Below are 15,601 nucleotides of genomic sequence, written 5' to 3'. Positions count from 1 at the left end.
TGATTTATCCACATTCCATTTACACCTGGCCACATCAGTGCATCTCCGTTAGCCAGATAGAAATCCAATTGCATCTCTCCCTGCTTTCCCGCGATGTATGCAAATGTGGAGATGGCAGGCGCCACAGAAATTCCGATTTTGTATGCATTTCTGCGTATTCTTCAAGTTAGACGGCAGGCGCTACTTCACACAGACTATTAAAAAAAACTTTGATGGCAAAGTAGTGAAATAATGTAAAAATGGCCTTTAGACTTAGTTCATTTCCAGGCCTACTCTAGCAAATTAGAAATCCTTCTAATAGTAATATTCCATGTCAGAAGAACGTCTACAACTAAATAGTGTCTTTGTTGGTCCAAAAAGCATCTTCATTTCATTACAGGCTCATATGGTGTGAATTAGTCTGAAGTAAGTGCATTACAGTCTTTTAGCAGAGCCCCAATTTGTTCCAAATAACTGCGACAAATTCAAGGTGTTAAGCAATTGGATGTAATGTCATAAGGCTATAAATTAATGATGCGTTATGTTTTTGTGGCACACGGCTGGGGTGCATTGGAGATGCCAGTGCCGGGCGCACAGCCATCCTCTACAGCCAGCTCTCCACCACTGCAATGAGCTTCTTGAGACCAACCTTTATATCTTCATATATATTTTTAGTCCGGGTCCGGCTCTTGGAGCTGGTGGCATTAATTGCTGCTGTGACATGTTGCCACTCAAACTTTATTTTGTTAGTGATGCCCGAACTGAGGCCACCAAGGAAACTTTGTCATTTTCTCACACAGAGTATGGAATGACAAGCACATTTACATGCATCAGTATTTATTAAGGGCGTTGTTGAGAGACGTTTTTCTGTTTGGGAGGAGTTGATGGTTGACGTATGCAGCTTGACAAGACCGATGCATTTACACTTGGCAAACTTGAGGATACAATGCGTCTCAAACCACCTCCGAAGGTGGTTTAAGCAATCGGATACCAAACCGTCTCCAATGCGTCTTGGTTGCATTTACACTTGAAAAAATTGTAAAAAACCAAGCTTTCTGTCAGCAGTTATTTTTGGATTCTTCTGGCTCTCGTGGACACTTACACCGGTTTAAAAGGTAGTGCATCTTTGAGAAAAAATAGTTCCTATCCAAATAGCACACAACTATTGACAGAAAGCTTGGTTTTTTACAATTTTTTCAAGATAACATACTGACACCAGTATGATTATACTGTGAGCGTCCAGTTGAAAAACAACATTTATCATAGTTTTTAAAGACTGTCACGTATGCCCCTAGGTTTCTATTGCAGTAGAGTAGGAGGGGGCTTCCTTTACTGGACGGGCGGAGCGGGGGGCTAGCAAAGTTATGGTTTCTACTAATAGGGATCATGACGGAAAACATGTTATTTGGGCCCATGGTTCAAAATACTGAACTATTCCTATAAACATTCCCCCCTTTTCCTTCATCAATTTCATTTGTGTAGGAGCTGGAGAGCCATATTGACTTGAAGGATTTGTTTTGTTTTGTTTCATGTCAAGTATATACGGAAGCGTAATGCATTCACTTGAGAAAAAAAAATGTGCCCTGTTTTTCTGAATTAACGAGATAATTATCTCAGAAAAACAGCAGATTTTTTTTTTTTTTCAAAAATGCTCTGTTTTTCTGAATTAACGAGATAATTATCTCAGAATTCTGAGAAAAGTTTTCATGGAAAAAAATAATTCTGCTCTGTTTTTCTGAGATAATTATCTTGTTAATTTAGAAAAACAGAGCAGAATTTTTTATTTTTTTTTAAATGCTCTGTTTTTCTGAATTAACGAGATATTATCTCAGAAAAACAGAGCAGGATTTTTTTTTTTTTTAATGCCGTTTTTCTTAATTAACAAGATAATTATCTTGTTAATTTAGAAAAACAGAGCAGAATTATTTTTTTCCATGAAAACTTTTCTCAGAATTCTGAGATAATTATCTCGTTAATTCAGAAAAAGAGAGCATTTAAAAAAAAATAAAAAATTCTGCTCTGTTTTTCTGAGATAATTATCTCGTTAATTCAGAAAAACAGGGCAAATTTTTTTTTCTCAAGTGAATGCATTACGCTTCCGTAGATATGTTTACTGTATTTTATTTTATATATATATTTTTAAGTTTTGCAGTACCACTGTATATATGAGTGGCGCCAAACCGTTTGTTTAGGCCACGATCCTGTGGTGATGTTAGCTCCCGTTTTGTTGTGTTCCCCTATGGGAGAGGAGCTGGAGTGACATATTCACTTGGAAGATTTGTTTTGTTTTGTGTCATGTCAGTCAGAGAATAGACGGACGTTTAGGCGGAGCATAGATGACAAAAAAACGAATATTAATGTCCACTAGAGCTGCCTATTTTTTTTAGTTTAATCAGAGAAGAAGCATAACCCAAGGTTCTTGTTTAGCACTTTACATCAGCTTCTAAATCCTGCCCTTTCCGACTGTTTCGGCCTCCTTCCCCATGACTGAAAAATTCTTAGAAATTTTTGTTGACAAGATAAATGGTCCATTTGCTCCATGTCATCCCCTCTCTCTACCTTGTCTTTCCTGTCTCTCTCCTGCCTCGCCAACCCAACTTTTCTGCTGGCCAGCCGCCAGTCTGTGCCTTCCCTCAACCTGATGATACGAGAGGGATGCACCAACCACCACGCACAAATTGGAAATGTAAGTTGATCCTGTCTAAATCGCTCTCTGCAATGCAATGTCATATAACCCCCTCTCTCTTTCTCTCTCATGTACTGTATAAGTCACTGCATAATTCAATAACTGGATGGACATTCTGAAGTGAGCAGATAGAAAGTAGCACAACAGGTGTGTGTGTGTGTGTGCATCTGCATCCATGCACATCAGTGCATAGCCCAAAGGGTGCTAGTGGTTTCATGGGAAAAAGTGTCACTGAACTGGCAGATTCACTGCACAAAGAGTCAAACTTCATTTTATCTACTTTTAAAATTCCATGATGTGGCATAAATGGTAAAAAAAAAAAAACAAAAAAAAACAAAAGGGAATATTTATAAAGCCTCTTAGAAAATGAGGGTAGGTCTTTTTGATATAGAATAAGGAAGATCACCAAGGAGTAGATGTAAGAAGAAATCAGATATACTAATTTGAGATCCTTTGTGAAAACAGACCCAGTGAGCAGAAATCATATGGTTTATTTTAAATTGTATCAACTTGGCAGAATTACAGTGAGGAAATAGCAGTTGACTAATCTAGTAGGCTATATAACAGGTTTCCGGATGATGATACCTGGGACATCAGTGTAGGGTCTCCCCAGTAAAATCTGGCCATTTCTAGCACTGGAAACATGTGACCGCAACATATTTATGAAAAATAAGTTCATTATATGTCCTTGATTAATATCTAGTGAATAAACTGCAACAGTAAAATGAACAGTGCTAATGATAAAAACTTAAGTATAATTTTCAGAATTGTTATTGTACATAAAATATCAATAAATGACTAGAGCATATACGTAGATAGAAAATGAAGGCAATTCATCAATATCCTGTGTTCCGCAAACAATACAGTGGCCTAGCAAGTAAATATTAATTACAGTAAACACTTCTGTGATCAGTATCAACATGATCTCACAGAAAAACTTGAAATGAACACGATTTGTTAAAAGCAAATTACGTGTTGGTGGAACGTAACGCGTTGAAATGACGTATTCCCAGCACAAATCGGTTACGTGAAGGAGACACGACTATAAACAGGAAGTAGTGTCACATTGAAGGAGCACAGTGGAAAGTGAAGCTGTGTTCGGAATGGTTCACTCGTTCACTCACTCACTATTCCCTATGCAGTGTTTGTCATATAGTGAACTATATGGGCAACGACCGAACAAACTTTTGGACACTACATTAAACATCATTGCTTCAAAAAAAATGTGCTGGATATTTGTGTGACGCACCTGGGTGCGCCCAGCATTTCATAAACAAACCAGGCACTCTTGACAGCGGGTTGAAATGTACTCAGATAGTATTGATTTTAGGAAGTTATGAACATTAAATTACAAATAAATTGTTGAAATTCTAATCACGTGCAAGAGTGGTTTTGTCAATAAGGTGCTGTCTCCTAATGCGATAGCAAGCTGTTTTGGTTTTGTAAACAATAAGCTTGTGCACTAACGTTAGCTAGCTCACAAGCTAGCAACTAGCTAGCTACTCTTCTTCTGTAAGACATGATCGCATTGCATTGTGGTATACAGGAGAAATTCTAGGGCACATCGTCTGTTCACTACAATTTGCAGTGCACTGTGAGTATTTTATAGTGAACTATATAGGCCTAGTGAATCAAATTAACCGTTTGGACCTAGTGTCCAATTTGGACACTAGTACAAAATGGCGGACACACTATATAGTGTACTATTTCTGTAATAGGGAACGGTTTCAAACAGAGCTTAAGGGTGCTGTGGTCGGGGTGGCGGTGGATAGGCGTATGCGTTTGCCTTCGATGCCAGTGACCGGGGTTCAATTCTCAGCGTTTACAAAGGACATTTCAACTGTGAGTCTCATTTTTAACAAACTTTTTTTCCAGAAATGCAGGAAGTGCTAATTTCAGGTCATTCACTCACTCACTCAGGGACGGTTTGCACGGACCCTGCGCTTCATCAGATGGCCTCTAGAGGCCGTCTTTGACCGCAAGATACAGTGTTTCCCATACAGAGGTACAAAATCAAGTTGGTCAGTATATAGAAATTGATCTAAATTGATCTCTAATGGGCCTGATGTGCGCATCACGTCATATCTGTCATGTGGAGATGCACAAATAGCAGACCAGCAGCATCCGCAGAGTCTGCCGGTGTGAAAACAAAAGTGAAACTTAACATTCCACAATTTGTTCCAAACTCGCCTGTGTAACATCTTCTGCTGCCCTAAAACTTTAAGGTAGGTAACGTTATTATCTTGTCGTATTTAAGTAACGTTATGGAACTAGGTAATTGAACAATGTCGCAGTGCTTCAGAACATAGAATTGAACACACGCGCCGTGGGTCTGTACAGGATCTGTGCTTGTCTTATTTAACCATGACCAAGCCCTTTCCCTAACCCAAACTTTAATAACCAAGTTGTTTTAGTTGCCTAAACTTAACCATAACCTTAACTCTAACCTTAACCAAATTTGTTTTACTTGCCTACACTTAACCAAAGTCGTTTTACTTGCCTAAACTTAACCATTAACCAACCTGGAATGTAATTAAATTTGTGGCAGAGGAACGTATTTCAATTTGTTGCAGGGAAACGTAATTCAGTTTGTGGTGGAGAAACAATATTTTCCCATAATACATGTCCACAGCATGTAAATCGCCGTTTCAGAGTTCATGTTCATTTCATGTATTTGTGTGAGATCATGTTGTCCAGTATAGGTGGAAAACAATAACACCTTGTCTCTTACATACAACAGCATTAAAAAGTATATTCCTCTGACTGCCATAGGTGGCGCGACTAAGAGGCTAGGGGAAGCTTTGTTTTTTAAGCCTAGATACTCATCATATTCTACTATATGTTGAAGTAGAAAAGGTTATGATAAAAAGAAAGTCATGCCTTCACTCAGCATGACCAGGTCAGCATTAACAGTTAAACTCAAGCATTGTAAAATAAACAATGGATAACCGTAGCCAATCTTACGCACTTATTACTCTGTGATTATTTTCCATTCACTATGAATTATAGCCTAATATGTTGATAAAAGTAAAAAAAGGCTATTAAAAAAATGTCTTTGTTCACACTACAACTAAAAACTTCCAAAACGACAACTATATTCTTGGTTCAATCTCAGAGCGATTTTTTGGATGTAGAGACAGCGATAAAACATTTTCAACAAATCAAAATACATTTCTACAAAGGAAGGGTTGGGAGAATTTGTTAGTTCACTGCAATGAGTTGCTTGCAGAGGAACTGATGACAGAAGTCCAGAGGAACCCAGCGCTATTTGACAAAGACCATCGCCTCTAAAAATTACAGTTACAGTTAAATTACAACAGTATATTGTTATAGTTTATAGTTATTGTTGTCGCTCTAAGTGTGAATGGGCCTTAACAGCCGCAACTTAGGCGCTCATAACACACTTTTCTGTCATCCAACTGTGATGCTCTTATTAAACAATAACAAAATAACCATCTCTGACTGGTAAAGTCAAATTGACCTCAGAATAGATGTGTGAGGTGAGCATTGCTTCTGTGTGAAGAATGAATGGAATTATTCTACTGCGCTATCTCAATTTGGCCATACCAGCGATAAATGCAATAATTTTGATAATTTTGAGCTTAATGCATTGATTCTAATTTTATATTTCATGGCAAGATGCAGCCTTTCTTATTCCATAGTGCCAGTCGAGCTGTTTAGGTGGTTTGCCTAATTTTGTCCTATGAAAATCTTTTTTATTTTAGCTTCCCAATGCGTGATGCCCTAGCTCTGCCTATGCTGAATACACAGGCATAATTCAATACAATGGAAACATATTTAATTTGCCACAAATGTACTGTATTGAATGCTGTGTAAATTCTGGAACGACTGCAGCGGTAGGGCTCATTCTCCAGTGAAGGTTGGGTTGGTCACAGTGGTGGTGGCATTCTTGAACAGTGGGTTGTCGGCCTGTTGAGGGAGCAAACACAATGATCTGTTTTCAACCATGCTAATTACAGAGACGGTTTACATAATAATTAACTTTAGATTATGCCTTGAATACGCCTACATTTATAATTCAAGATGATAGATCATTTGGCAAAAAAATTTATAAAAAAAAAAAATGATGATAATAATGATGTTTAATGTCATAATAATGAATGTGCCATTTTAACTATAACAGTTACATGTGTTACACTGCGCAGAATACATACAGAACAGAGGCTAAAGGGGACATCAAACATTAATATGGGTGCTCACTTAATGAATTTGACGATTAAATACAAAGTAATTGGGTTAAAACATTATTTCTACCTATTTAAAATCTTGCGCTTTTATTTTGAAGGCTAAACCGCGAAACCAGAAGTCTTGTTTCTCGTAATTGGAGCTAGTCTTACCTTCCGAGGCTGGGGTGTGCAAACGTGACTTTTTTTAAATCAGCAGCTAGAGTGGCCGATTTCAGCTAAATAATGGCGTAAATGTCGGTGTTTTCAAGTTACTTTGGGATCAGTTGGCTTCAAGAGACTTGGATTATGGTGGATGTGCTGGATGGAGCCATTTTATGGTTATTTTCCATTATTTCTTGAAGACTGAAGATAGGTCCCCAGCAACTGCAGTTGCTTTGGAGAAGGCTGCTACGTACTTCAGCTGGGAAGCTCCGGGACTGTTGTATGAACTAACTTTACCCGATTTTCTACTGGCATGGGGGTGAGTAGATTATGACTGAATTTTCATTTTTGGGTGAACTATTCCTTTAACCATTTCATATCATATATTACTCAGACTTCCCCTTCTCTTTGATAATTGTTCTGTTTGTGCTTTGCTTGTCGAATTATCTGACATTCATGACCTTTCAATTCAGTGTGTTTGGATTCCAGGGTTTTGAATAAAATGAAGATAGTCAAGCACGAAACTTTGCTCTCTGTGAATTCAATCATGGTCCTCTTATCATGGTCTATGTGCAATTTTGTTGTGTTTTTTTTATTGTGCGTTTTAGAAAAGCACATTATTATTATTACTACTATCATTATTATTACTAATATGTCAAAATGGCATTTAATTAAGCAGGCTCACCTCTGCCCACTTGGATTTCTTCTTTTCATTTTCAAACTTCCTGAACTCTTTCAGGTCGTTCATGTAGATTAGGCCTTTGATGAGGAGCAGTATCAGGAGGCCGATGAGAGCCACACCAGCAATGGAGCCTCCAATAATAGCATAAATGTTTGGTAATTCTGGACATTCTGGAACAAGAGGGATATATATATATATAAAGAAACCATTTGTGTATTGGAGTCCATGTATATTGTCATTTGGGGGGTTAGAAGAAAATTGCAAATAGTAGAGGTGACAATGGCCAGCCTTGCCTTGTGCCTGGGTCAGAGTGAAAGGTTTAGATATGGTTGTGGTAGTAATTGTAGAGGCTTGGGGTATTAATCAATTTCATGAAATTACTTCCAAATCCAAATTGTCCCAGAGTAGATTGCAAGAAAGACCAGCTGACCCTATCAGATGCCCTCTCTGCATTCAAAGAAACAACCAACACGGGATCACTGCTTTGTTTAGCTATGTGCATTATGTCGTAGAGTCTGTGTGTATTATTGTGTTGACTGTCTTCCTTTGATGAAACCTGCCTGGCCTGGATGGATTAGCCTAGGCATGACTGATTCTTATCTGAATGCAAGAGCTTTACAGATGATTTTGATGTTGCAGATGATGAGAGATATAGGTCTGTAGCTGGAACATTAAGTCTTGTCTTTGTCTTTTTGTTAGTATCAGTGTGATTAGGACAGTATTCACATGAGGCGGAAACTTTGATTTGGAAAATATTTCATTGATTAATTTGTAAAATGTAGATTTCTACTGGAAATCCATCCAGACCAGAGGATCTACCATTTGGCATGAGTGCTCTGTGTATTTCATTGAGATTGAGTTGAAGATCCATGGCTGTGGCCTCTTCGTCGGTTAATGTGGGAAGAGCAATAGTAAATTATCTGTTCTCCATGATACCCGTTACTCAAATCTGACTGGCTCAAATCCCTAGACAAAGAAATAAATAACTACTATTCAAAAGGTAAACCACCACAAACCAAACTACAAACTCTTCAAAAACACAAAAATGAAGGCAGTCTCTCTTCTCCAAACATTCTGCAGTATTGCTCATCCTTTTAAATTCAATTGATAACAGACTGCTTAAATCAAGACTATAACAACCCCCCTATCTGGATCTCAGCAGAACAGTTCACATGCCCTCTGCTCCCTCTCTGTGATTTAATCTTTATTGGAGACAAAGTCAAATCTCTCAAATGTTAGAAAAAATGTTGCATTTCTTCAGCCATTCACTAAAGCCAACTATATCACAAAACATAAAATAAAACCATGCACCTTATCCACTATCTGGCACAGCCAAAACTTCAGAACTAATGGGTAATCCTTTTTCACTCACCTCAAGCATATTCTCCATAATGGCTCCCTCCTACCATTTGACATGCTTCAACATCAATTATCTCTTTCTGCCAACCAACATTTTCAATAACTACAGCTTAAGAGCTCTGTCAATTTACTATTAATAGATTTGACCCTACCATTCCCACACTATACCAACATCTACTTGAAACACAAAAGCACAAAGTATCCTAAATTTACAGTAAAAAACTGCTAGCAGATCACAACATCCATCTTCCCTCAGCCAAATGATGCCAGGACCTGAAAATGAATGAACAATCTCTGAAATGGCCATCCAAAAAAACTTTCACCTACACAACCAACTGCAGATTTACTCATTATAAAACTGTTCACAGAACTCACAAAACCAACATCTGATGGGAAGCACAGACTCACAGACATGCTACCACTGTTCCACAGCACAACTAGACAACTATATTCATGCACTATGGCACTGCACACCCATTCACCAACTCTGGACCACTGTCACCTCCACAATGTCTAGAATCCTGGGCCATAGTGTCCCTTTATCCACAACCAACTGGGCGACATAGACAGCCTTGACCTCCCACCCCATGGAACTAGGCTGCCTCATATTAGCTAAAAATTGCATAATTAAAAATTGGAAAAACAAATGTAATATCTCAATTAATCACTGGCACTATCTTCTGCTAAATTACATACATATGGAAAAAATCATGACCAACAAACACTACAACACATGGAATCCTATACTCGACCACTTGAACATCAATACTGACATTTGACCCTTTACAACTCATACCTGTAGCAGATATCCAGTGTCTTATGTCTCTTATATCCCTGTCCACTCCCGTATGTGTATGTCCTGTCTAGTTAGTCCCCACTCCCCTGTTGTCAGTAGTTGCTTTCTGCTATCCCTATACTAATACCTATGCCCTGCTCTTAATATCGCACCTACCCCTCTTTCTCCACAGTAATATGTTGGTGAGTCAGTTCATCTCTCCACTCTTTCACTCCCTATCTACTCTCCCATTCTCTCTATCCAATTCCCTATTCTATTTACCTGACGCCTTCTCCAGCACTATTATGATTTTATTACTCTTATTAGTTATTATTCTGCTTAATTATTTAATTATTTATTCTCTTGTTACCATGTCCTCCTTCCTTACAATCATTGTTGTCATTATCTGAGACTTGAGAGGGGATGCAGTAACAGGGCACTGTTCTCATTGCACATGTGTCGGTGGTGGTGCATTTGGTGCAAAACAAAGAACTTGGAATGTAAATGTAAATGTAAATGTAAAACAATAAAAAAAAAAAAAAAAAAGTATAATTCTGTTTATATAAGCTTTCTGTATTTCATCATCAGCTTACCTCTGGTTTGTAGGATCTCAGCCATGTAGTTATCCTCTCCGACCAGCTGTTCTATCTTAAATCTGATCCAGCAACCCTCGGTGTCCTTCTGTTGACATTGCTTTTTTGTCATACTGAATGTGTCTACCAATGTGTGCACAACACTGTTTTTACAAGCTGCTGTGCAGTTTTTATTGAAGGGGCCTGTCCCAAAGCCTAGGCACTCAATGCATTTTCTGAAAAACAAGATTGACAGTAGCAAATTATACTACACAATTCTAGATCTCAAGATGGGTCAACTGTACACTTTTCAGCCCCCCATGTGCTATGTGGGGTCCAAAGTTGGACATATAAGTTGGAAACTCAACAGTCAAACTTTTTGATTAAGTGACTCATATTTGATTACTGAGCTCCCGTGAGCAGCTTTAACAAGAGGTAAATTTGACTCTGGTGGTGTTTCCATATCTTTGCTTTTTTTTTTTTTTTTAGTAAAACTTTCATTCATAAGAATCAATATATAAGCCGCCTTACTGTTTGGTCTGGCAGGGGTCAGGGCAGCCATGGCATATCTCACAGAACGGGCGTTGGTATCCCTCCTTACACTCACACTGGTTACACTTGCAAGTACCTCTGCCACTGCATACACTCTCATTAGAGGTGCACTGCTCATCAGACTTCTTACACTGACAGGCTGAGCCATCATATCCTGGTTTGCATTCACATGTGCCACACCGGCACTTACCATTTCCTTGAAATTGAGAGGGATGGAGAGTAGGGTTAGACCAATATAACCGTTTGTTAATATATGGGGTAGATATCAGACAGTCAGTGTCCTCCACTGCCAATATAATGGAGGATCCTCCCTGACCACAGCTACATAAAAACATTCTGTAAAACCTGCAATGAAGTTGTATTTTCTTTGCACACTTTATTTATTGACTTTTTAATTATTCATGTAATTGTTCAATAATGCTTTTTGTAAATTATTTCTTCATTTAAAGTCAGTAATGTATCCTAGAGTTTCCCCTACCATTGAATAGGCGGGGTGAGTCACTCTGCCTTAAAGAGCTGCTTACCCTAAAGGAATTTCATTAGTCTTATTTTTAGTGTCCCATGATGGTCTAAATGCAGTTTCAGAGGCTTTTCCACCCTGACAAGAACAAAATTCTGGGGGAAACACTGAATCCCTGTTTTTGCCATGAAAATGGTCCAATTTAAGATAATGAATATCGGAACCAATTATCGCTTATTGATGACTTCAGTCTAAGAATAGCGATATCAGCCTTCAAAAATCCATACAGTGAAACCCTAATGGAGAGTATAAATTATTTTTCTGTAGTAATTCATACTCCCGAAATGCTGATTATTTGCAGATTATTGGAACTGTACCTCCACAGAGCTTATTCTGGAACTTCTCACAGTGTTCATCATCACACTCGCAGTAGTCACCATGGTAACTGCCACCTCCCTCCATGGCATGGCATAAGCACCTGCCACACACACAGTCTCCTCGACCCTCACATTCGGTGCCATTCTCCCTCTGGCAAGAAGCCCTTAGAGACCGTTCGTCCTTCTCTCCAATGGCACATTCACACTTCTGCCCCACAAAGCCTGAATTACAACTGAATAAGGAAAAGATAGACGGGGCAATAAAAGAAAAAAAGAAAAAAAAAACGTAAACTATAATTCTCTAAAATGCTGCATATAAAGCTGCCTGTCACCAGCCATCCCAACCATGTCAGTCTCAAGCTTACCTGCACATACCACAGCTGACTCTTCCCTTGCCGTTGCAGTGTGGGTGGCTACTGTCATTAAGGTCATCACACTCACACTCACAGTTCGTTGATAAGGTCACCTTCAGTGTATCTTTAATGCCAAGTGGGCTGATAGTGAAAGACCTCTCCTCCAAACACTCGTCTGCTGTCACGGTGATATTAAAAGAAATCTGGAGAGTCGGGTTAGGGTTGGGGGAGTCAGACAGTGGAATTGTCATAATACATTTTGGACAGCATTTTAAAAAATCTAAAAAGTAAGAACAATGATAAACCTGTCTCTACCAAACAACAAAATACATGTATACTGTACACATGTAGCTAAGGTAACTACAGTAGTCAAATTATTTATGATATTGACCACCAGGTGCAACATTCTGACACTTCATAATGTCCTCTCTCTGCTGCTTTGGATAGGTTGATTACCCACCAGCTGGAAACAAATTAAATATTCCAAGCTTGAGGCTCAGAATTTGAAATTAAAGAAGTAGCTCATCCAACTGAGGCTAATGTTACATGTGATGAAGAATATAGGTAGGTCGCTCACAAAACAATAAACAATGCTTCTATCCTTATTTTTTTGGCACAGGAGAACAAAGAGACACAAACATTTTGGGCTATAGTCACGTTTCCATTCAGGTTTTGCGCAAATTCAAAACGAACTTTTGAAAAGTCGGCAATCTTAAAATTCTAATCTGGTGCGTTTCCATCAACGGCTGTTAAGCGAAGAAGTAGGTTTGTGTGTGTGTGTGTGGGGGGGGGGGGGGGGTGAGACAAGATCACAGATGGAAAGAGCTTTCCAAGAGTTACTTGCCATAGCAGAAGTAATAATTATTCTGTCATGTAATCTGCTGGTGACTGTATGTCTTTCTTTCTGGTGGTGATGAGTAAATATTATGGCCAATATCATAGGAGAAATGCCCATTCTACAACGGTCGCCATATATCTGGGAAAAGAGACGCACAAAATAACTTAACAATACCGTGCAAAGGCATTTTACGGACTGAGAGCCTTTGGGTGCAACACCTAGGATCCAGAACAACATTTGATATGCTGTGTAGGATTATTCGGCCGTTCGTTGGGCCAGTAGGGCCACCGGTTCCGCCAGACAAATGCATCGCAGCAGACTGGGCAAGCTGCCAGCTGTGCAGAATTTAAGGGTTCAGGGTTAAGGTAACTCTACGTCATTATTAATTCACAAAACACGTTTACAGTGCCGTTTTTCAAATAACCAGACAAACAAATCCACCTCTAGCGAACGTAAAAACTTTTTTTGCGATATTTGGGTAGTTTTTTTTCGAAATTTGGTTTTTCCATTCAGCTTGGCTTGATGGAAACGCACCTACTGTGTCCACAAGACTGACAAACACCAGCACAGTTATAGGCTGGTCTTACAGAGGTGCTGATCATTACTCACAACTAGTTTATTGAGTCAGCATTGTCAATTAGCAGATCATCATATCTGACAAGGGTTTCAATGACAGACAAATGTTGAAGACAATAAACAAGAAAAAGAATCATAAAAGACGTTTAACCCTTTATACTCTGCAATAGAAATGGTCTGCCAGAGCCTACATTGGTATTTTTGCTTACTGTGATGTCATTTTTTTGAGTATCTTCAAATGTTTCATATCCCTAAAATCTGCTAAAAGGCTATGCAAATCAATATTAATCAATATATATTTACCGAATTTACCGCGGAAAATAGGTCCACCCGCAGAATATGTGTTCATCCGCGGAAAAAGCAGCATTCACTCTCGAAAACATGATTTTTTCAAAATTACCACTAGATATCACTAGGTATAGGCCCTTTTCACATTGTCATGATAACAGCTTCCGAAATGAGAAACAGGTGCATTACAACTTCCTGTTGCCAGCTCTGGCCTTCACTAAATTGCTCCACAACCTGCCCCAAATTAACATTGGTGAAGTACAAGTAGTGCAATGAAGACAGAAGCCTTAGCTTTCAGATGCAAAAAGAATTATGATGCTAGCTATTATGGTTTCGATTTTACAGCCATCTAAACAGTATGATGCAAATTAGGCCGCGAAGGGTTAATCTCCAAACCAACATCAGACTGTGAGTTCGCTCATAAAGTTTGGAGATTTAAACAACAACGTAATATACAATGGCATAACCTCAAGGGTGGCCAATAATTAGAAAGAAAAAACGAAAAATTTAGTTACTCATTTAAGCCATTCTGAATTGAATCTATATATCCAAAATGATTCACGTCTTAAAGCTGCAATAAGCTATTTTCCAACCACTAGAGTTTGACAGAAACTGCAACACATTTGCAAATAAAGCACAGCAAAGCTACTGGACTGCGGAGGCCGCTAAGGACAAACCTAGCGAAGGACCATATATAAAGGCTAATAGCTAAGCTAAACATACCTACCGAGAAGTGTCGCCGGTTACCAGTCTGGCTTTGCCAGATTTTTCTCCCACTGAAGGTTACATGTCCCACAGCGACAAGTGAAGAGGTAGGTAGCAAGTGTACTAGTTAAGCAAATTTACCGGCTCAAATTCCACCACTACGAGAATTTTTTTAAACAGCGAGGGAGGTGTCAAGCTAGTTAAAAAGGAAAGCTACTGAATGGGCCGGGAGGAGCTTTGTTCTGGAGCGGAATTTGACAACAAGCTTTAGAAAAGAGGTGAAAACAGCAACACAGCTGGCCCGTGTATGTGGACATTGGTTCATATCATTATGTCTCAATGAAATCTCCACATAGCACACATTAGTTTCAGGATTGGTTATAAGGTCTGATATCGCTTATTGCAAATTGCCTCCTCTATGGGTTAAAAAGCCTTTTTCTATAGCGATGCATTTTATATCTTTTATACAATGATTGGCCTCAGTGAAATGTTTTGCCACCAGAGAAGTTATGTCATTGCGTCTGATAGCAGAGGCCTGTCTCACAAAGCAAGTTCAACAAAGTCAGGCTATCTTTGAGTTAGCCGGCTTCACTAAACCTAACATTGGCGATCCTAATAACCGGTCTCACGTAGCTGGTTATCAACTGGCTCTGTCAACCCAGGATTTACCTATCCAGCTATGAGTGCGTTCACATGAAAGAGGTGGGGTTTGTAACAAATAGCCAATCACATGCAACATGGACAGATCCAGATCAGACAATTTGGATAAGATAAGATTAAAGTATTGATCCCTGTGGGGAAATTAGATTGTAGCGATGGCAAAAGTAATATGATTCAGCGGGGAAAAGGATATAGAATATATGCGCAAAACTATAAAAAGAGGTAGCCTAATAGAAATAGGCAAAAATAAAATAATAATCAAACAATAAAAACCATAAACAATAAATAGACCTAATTATAGGATGATATAAGCCCTAATATATAATGCTGACATTTCCAACACACGGTTATCGGAAAGAAATGGATACTAACATTGGGTTCTTCTCTCAA

At 38.7% G+C, this 15,601-nt stretch overlaps 1 protein-coding gene and 1 long non-coding RNA gene across 2 annotated transcripts in view; one reads left to right on the top strand and one right to left on the bottom strand.

The window, feature by feature from the left end:
• The first annotated feature begins 3,750 nt into the window (after nucleotides 1-3,750).
• On the top strand, nucleotides 3,751-5,094 carry LOC144539839 (uncharacterized). Its single transcript, XR_013505123.1, has 3 exons — nucleotides 3,751-3,890; nucleotides 4,820-4,926; nucleotides 4,960-5,094. It is a non-coding gene; the product is annotated as an uncharacterized LOC144539839 (long non-coding RNA).
• A 625-nt stretch (nucleotides 5,095-5,719) lies between these two features.
• Nucleotides 5,720-15,601, bottom strand: part of itgb2 (integrin, beta 2) — a 40,081-nt gene continuing 30,199 nt past the window's right edge. Inside the window, exons 11-16 of the mRNA XM_071916001.1 lie at nucleotides 12,157-12,347; nucleotides 11,792-12,024; nucleotides 10,934-11,150; nucleotides 10,424-10,638; nucleotides 7,700-7,866; nucleotides 5,720-6,595 (exon numbers count right to left, since the gene is read on the bottom strand). Of these exons, the coding sequence (XP_071772102.1) occupies nucleotides 6,530-6,595; nucleotides 7,700-7,866; nucleotides 10,424-10,638; nucleotides 10,934-11,150; nucleotides 11,792-12,024; nucleotides 12,157-12,347 (1,089 nt within the window). The 3' untranslated portion in view covers nucleotides 5,720-6,529. The remainder of the gene's footprint in view (nucleotides 6,596-7,699; nucleotides 7,867-10,423; nucleotides 10,639-10,933; nucleotides 11,151-11,791; nucleotides 12,025-12,156; nucleotides 12,348-15,601) is intronic.

The sequence above is a fragment of the Centroberyx gerrardi genome, chromosome 10, assembly GCF_048128805.1.
Source record: "Centroberyx gerrardi isolate f3 chromosome 10, fCenGer3.hap1.cur.20231027, whole genome shotgun sequence".
Classification (NCBI taxonomy): Eukaryota; Metazoa; Chordata; class Actinopteri; order Beryciformes; family Berycidae; genus Centroberyx; species Centroberyx gerrardi.
Note: the sequence above shows the minus strand (reverse complement) of the source record. Positions and strands in the feature narration are given on the sequence as shown.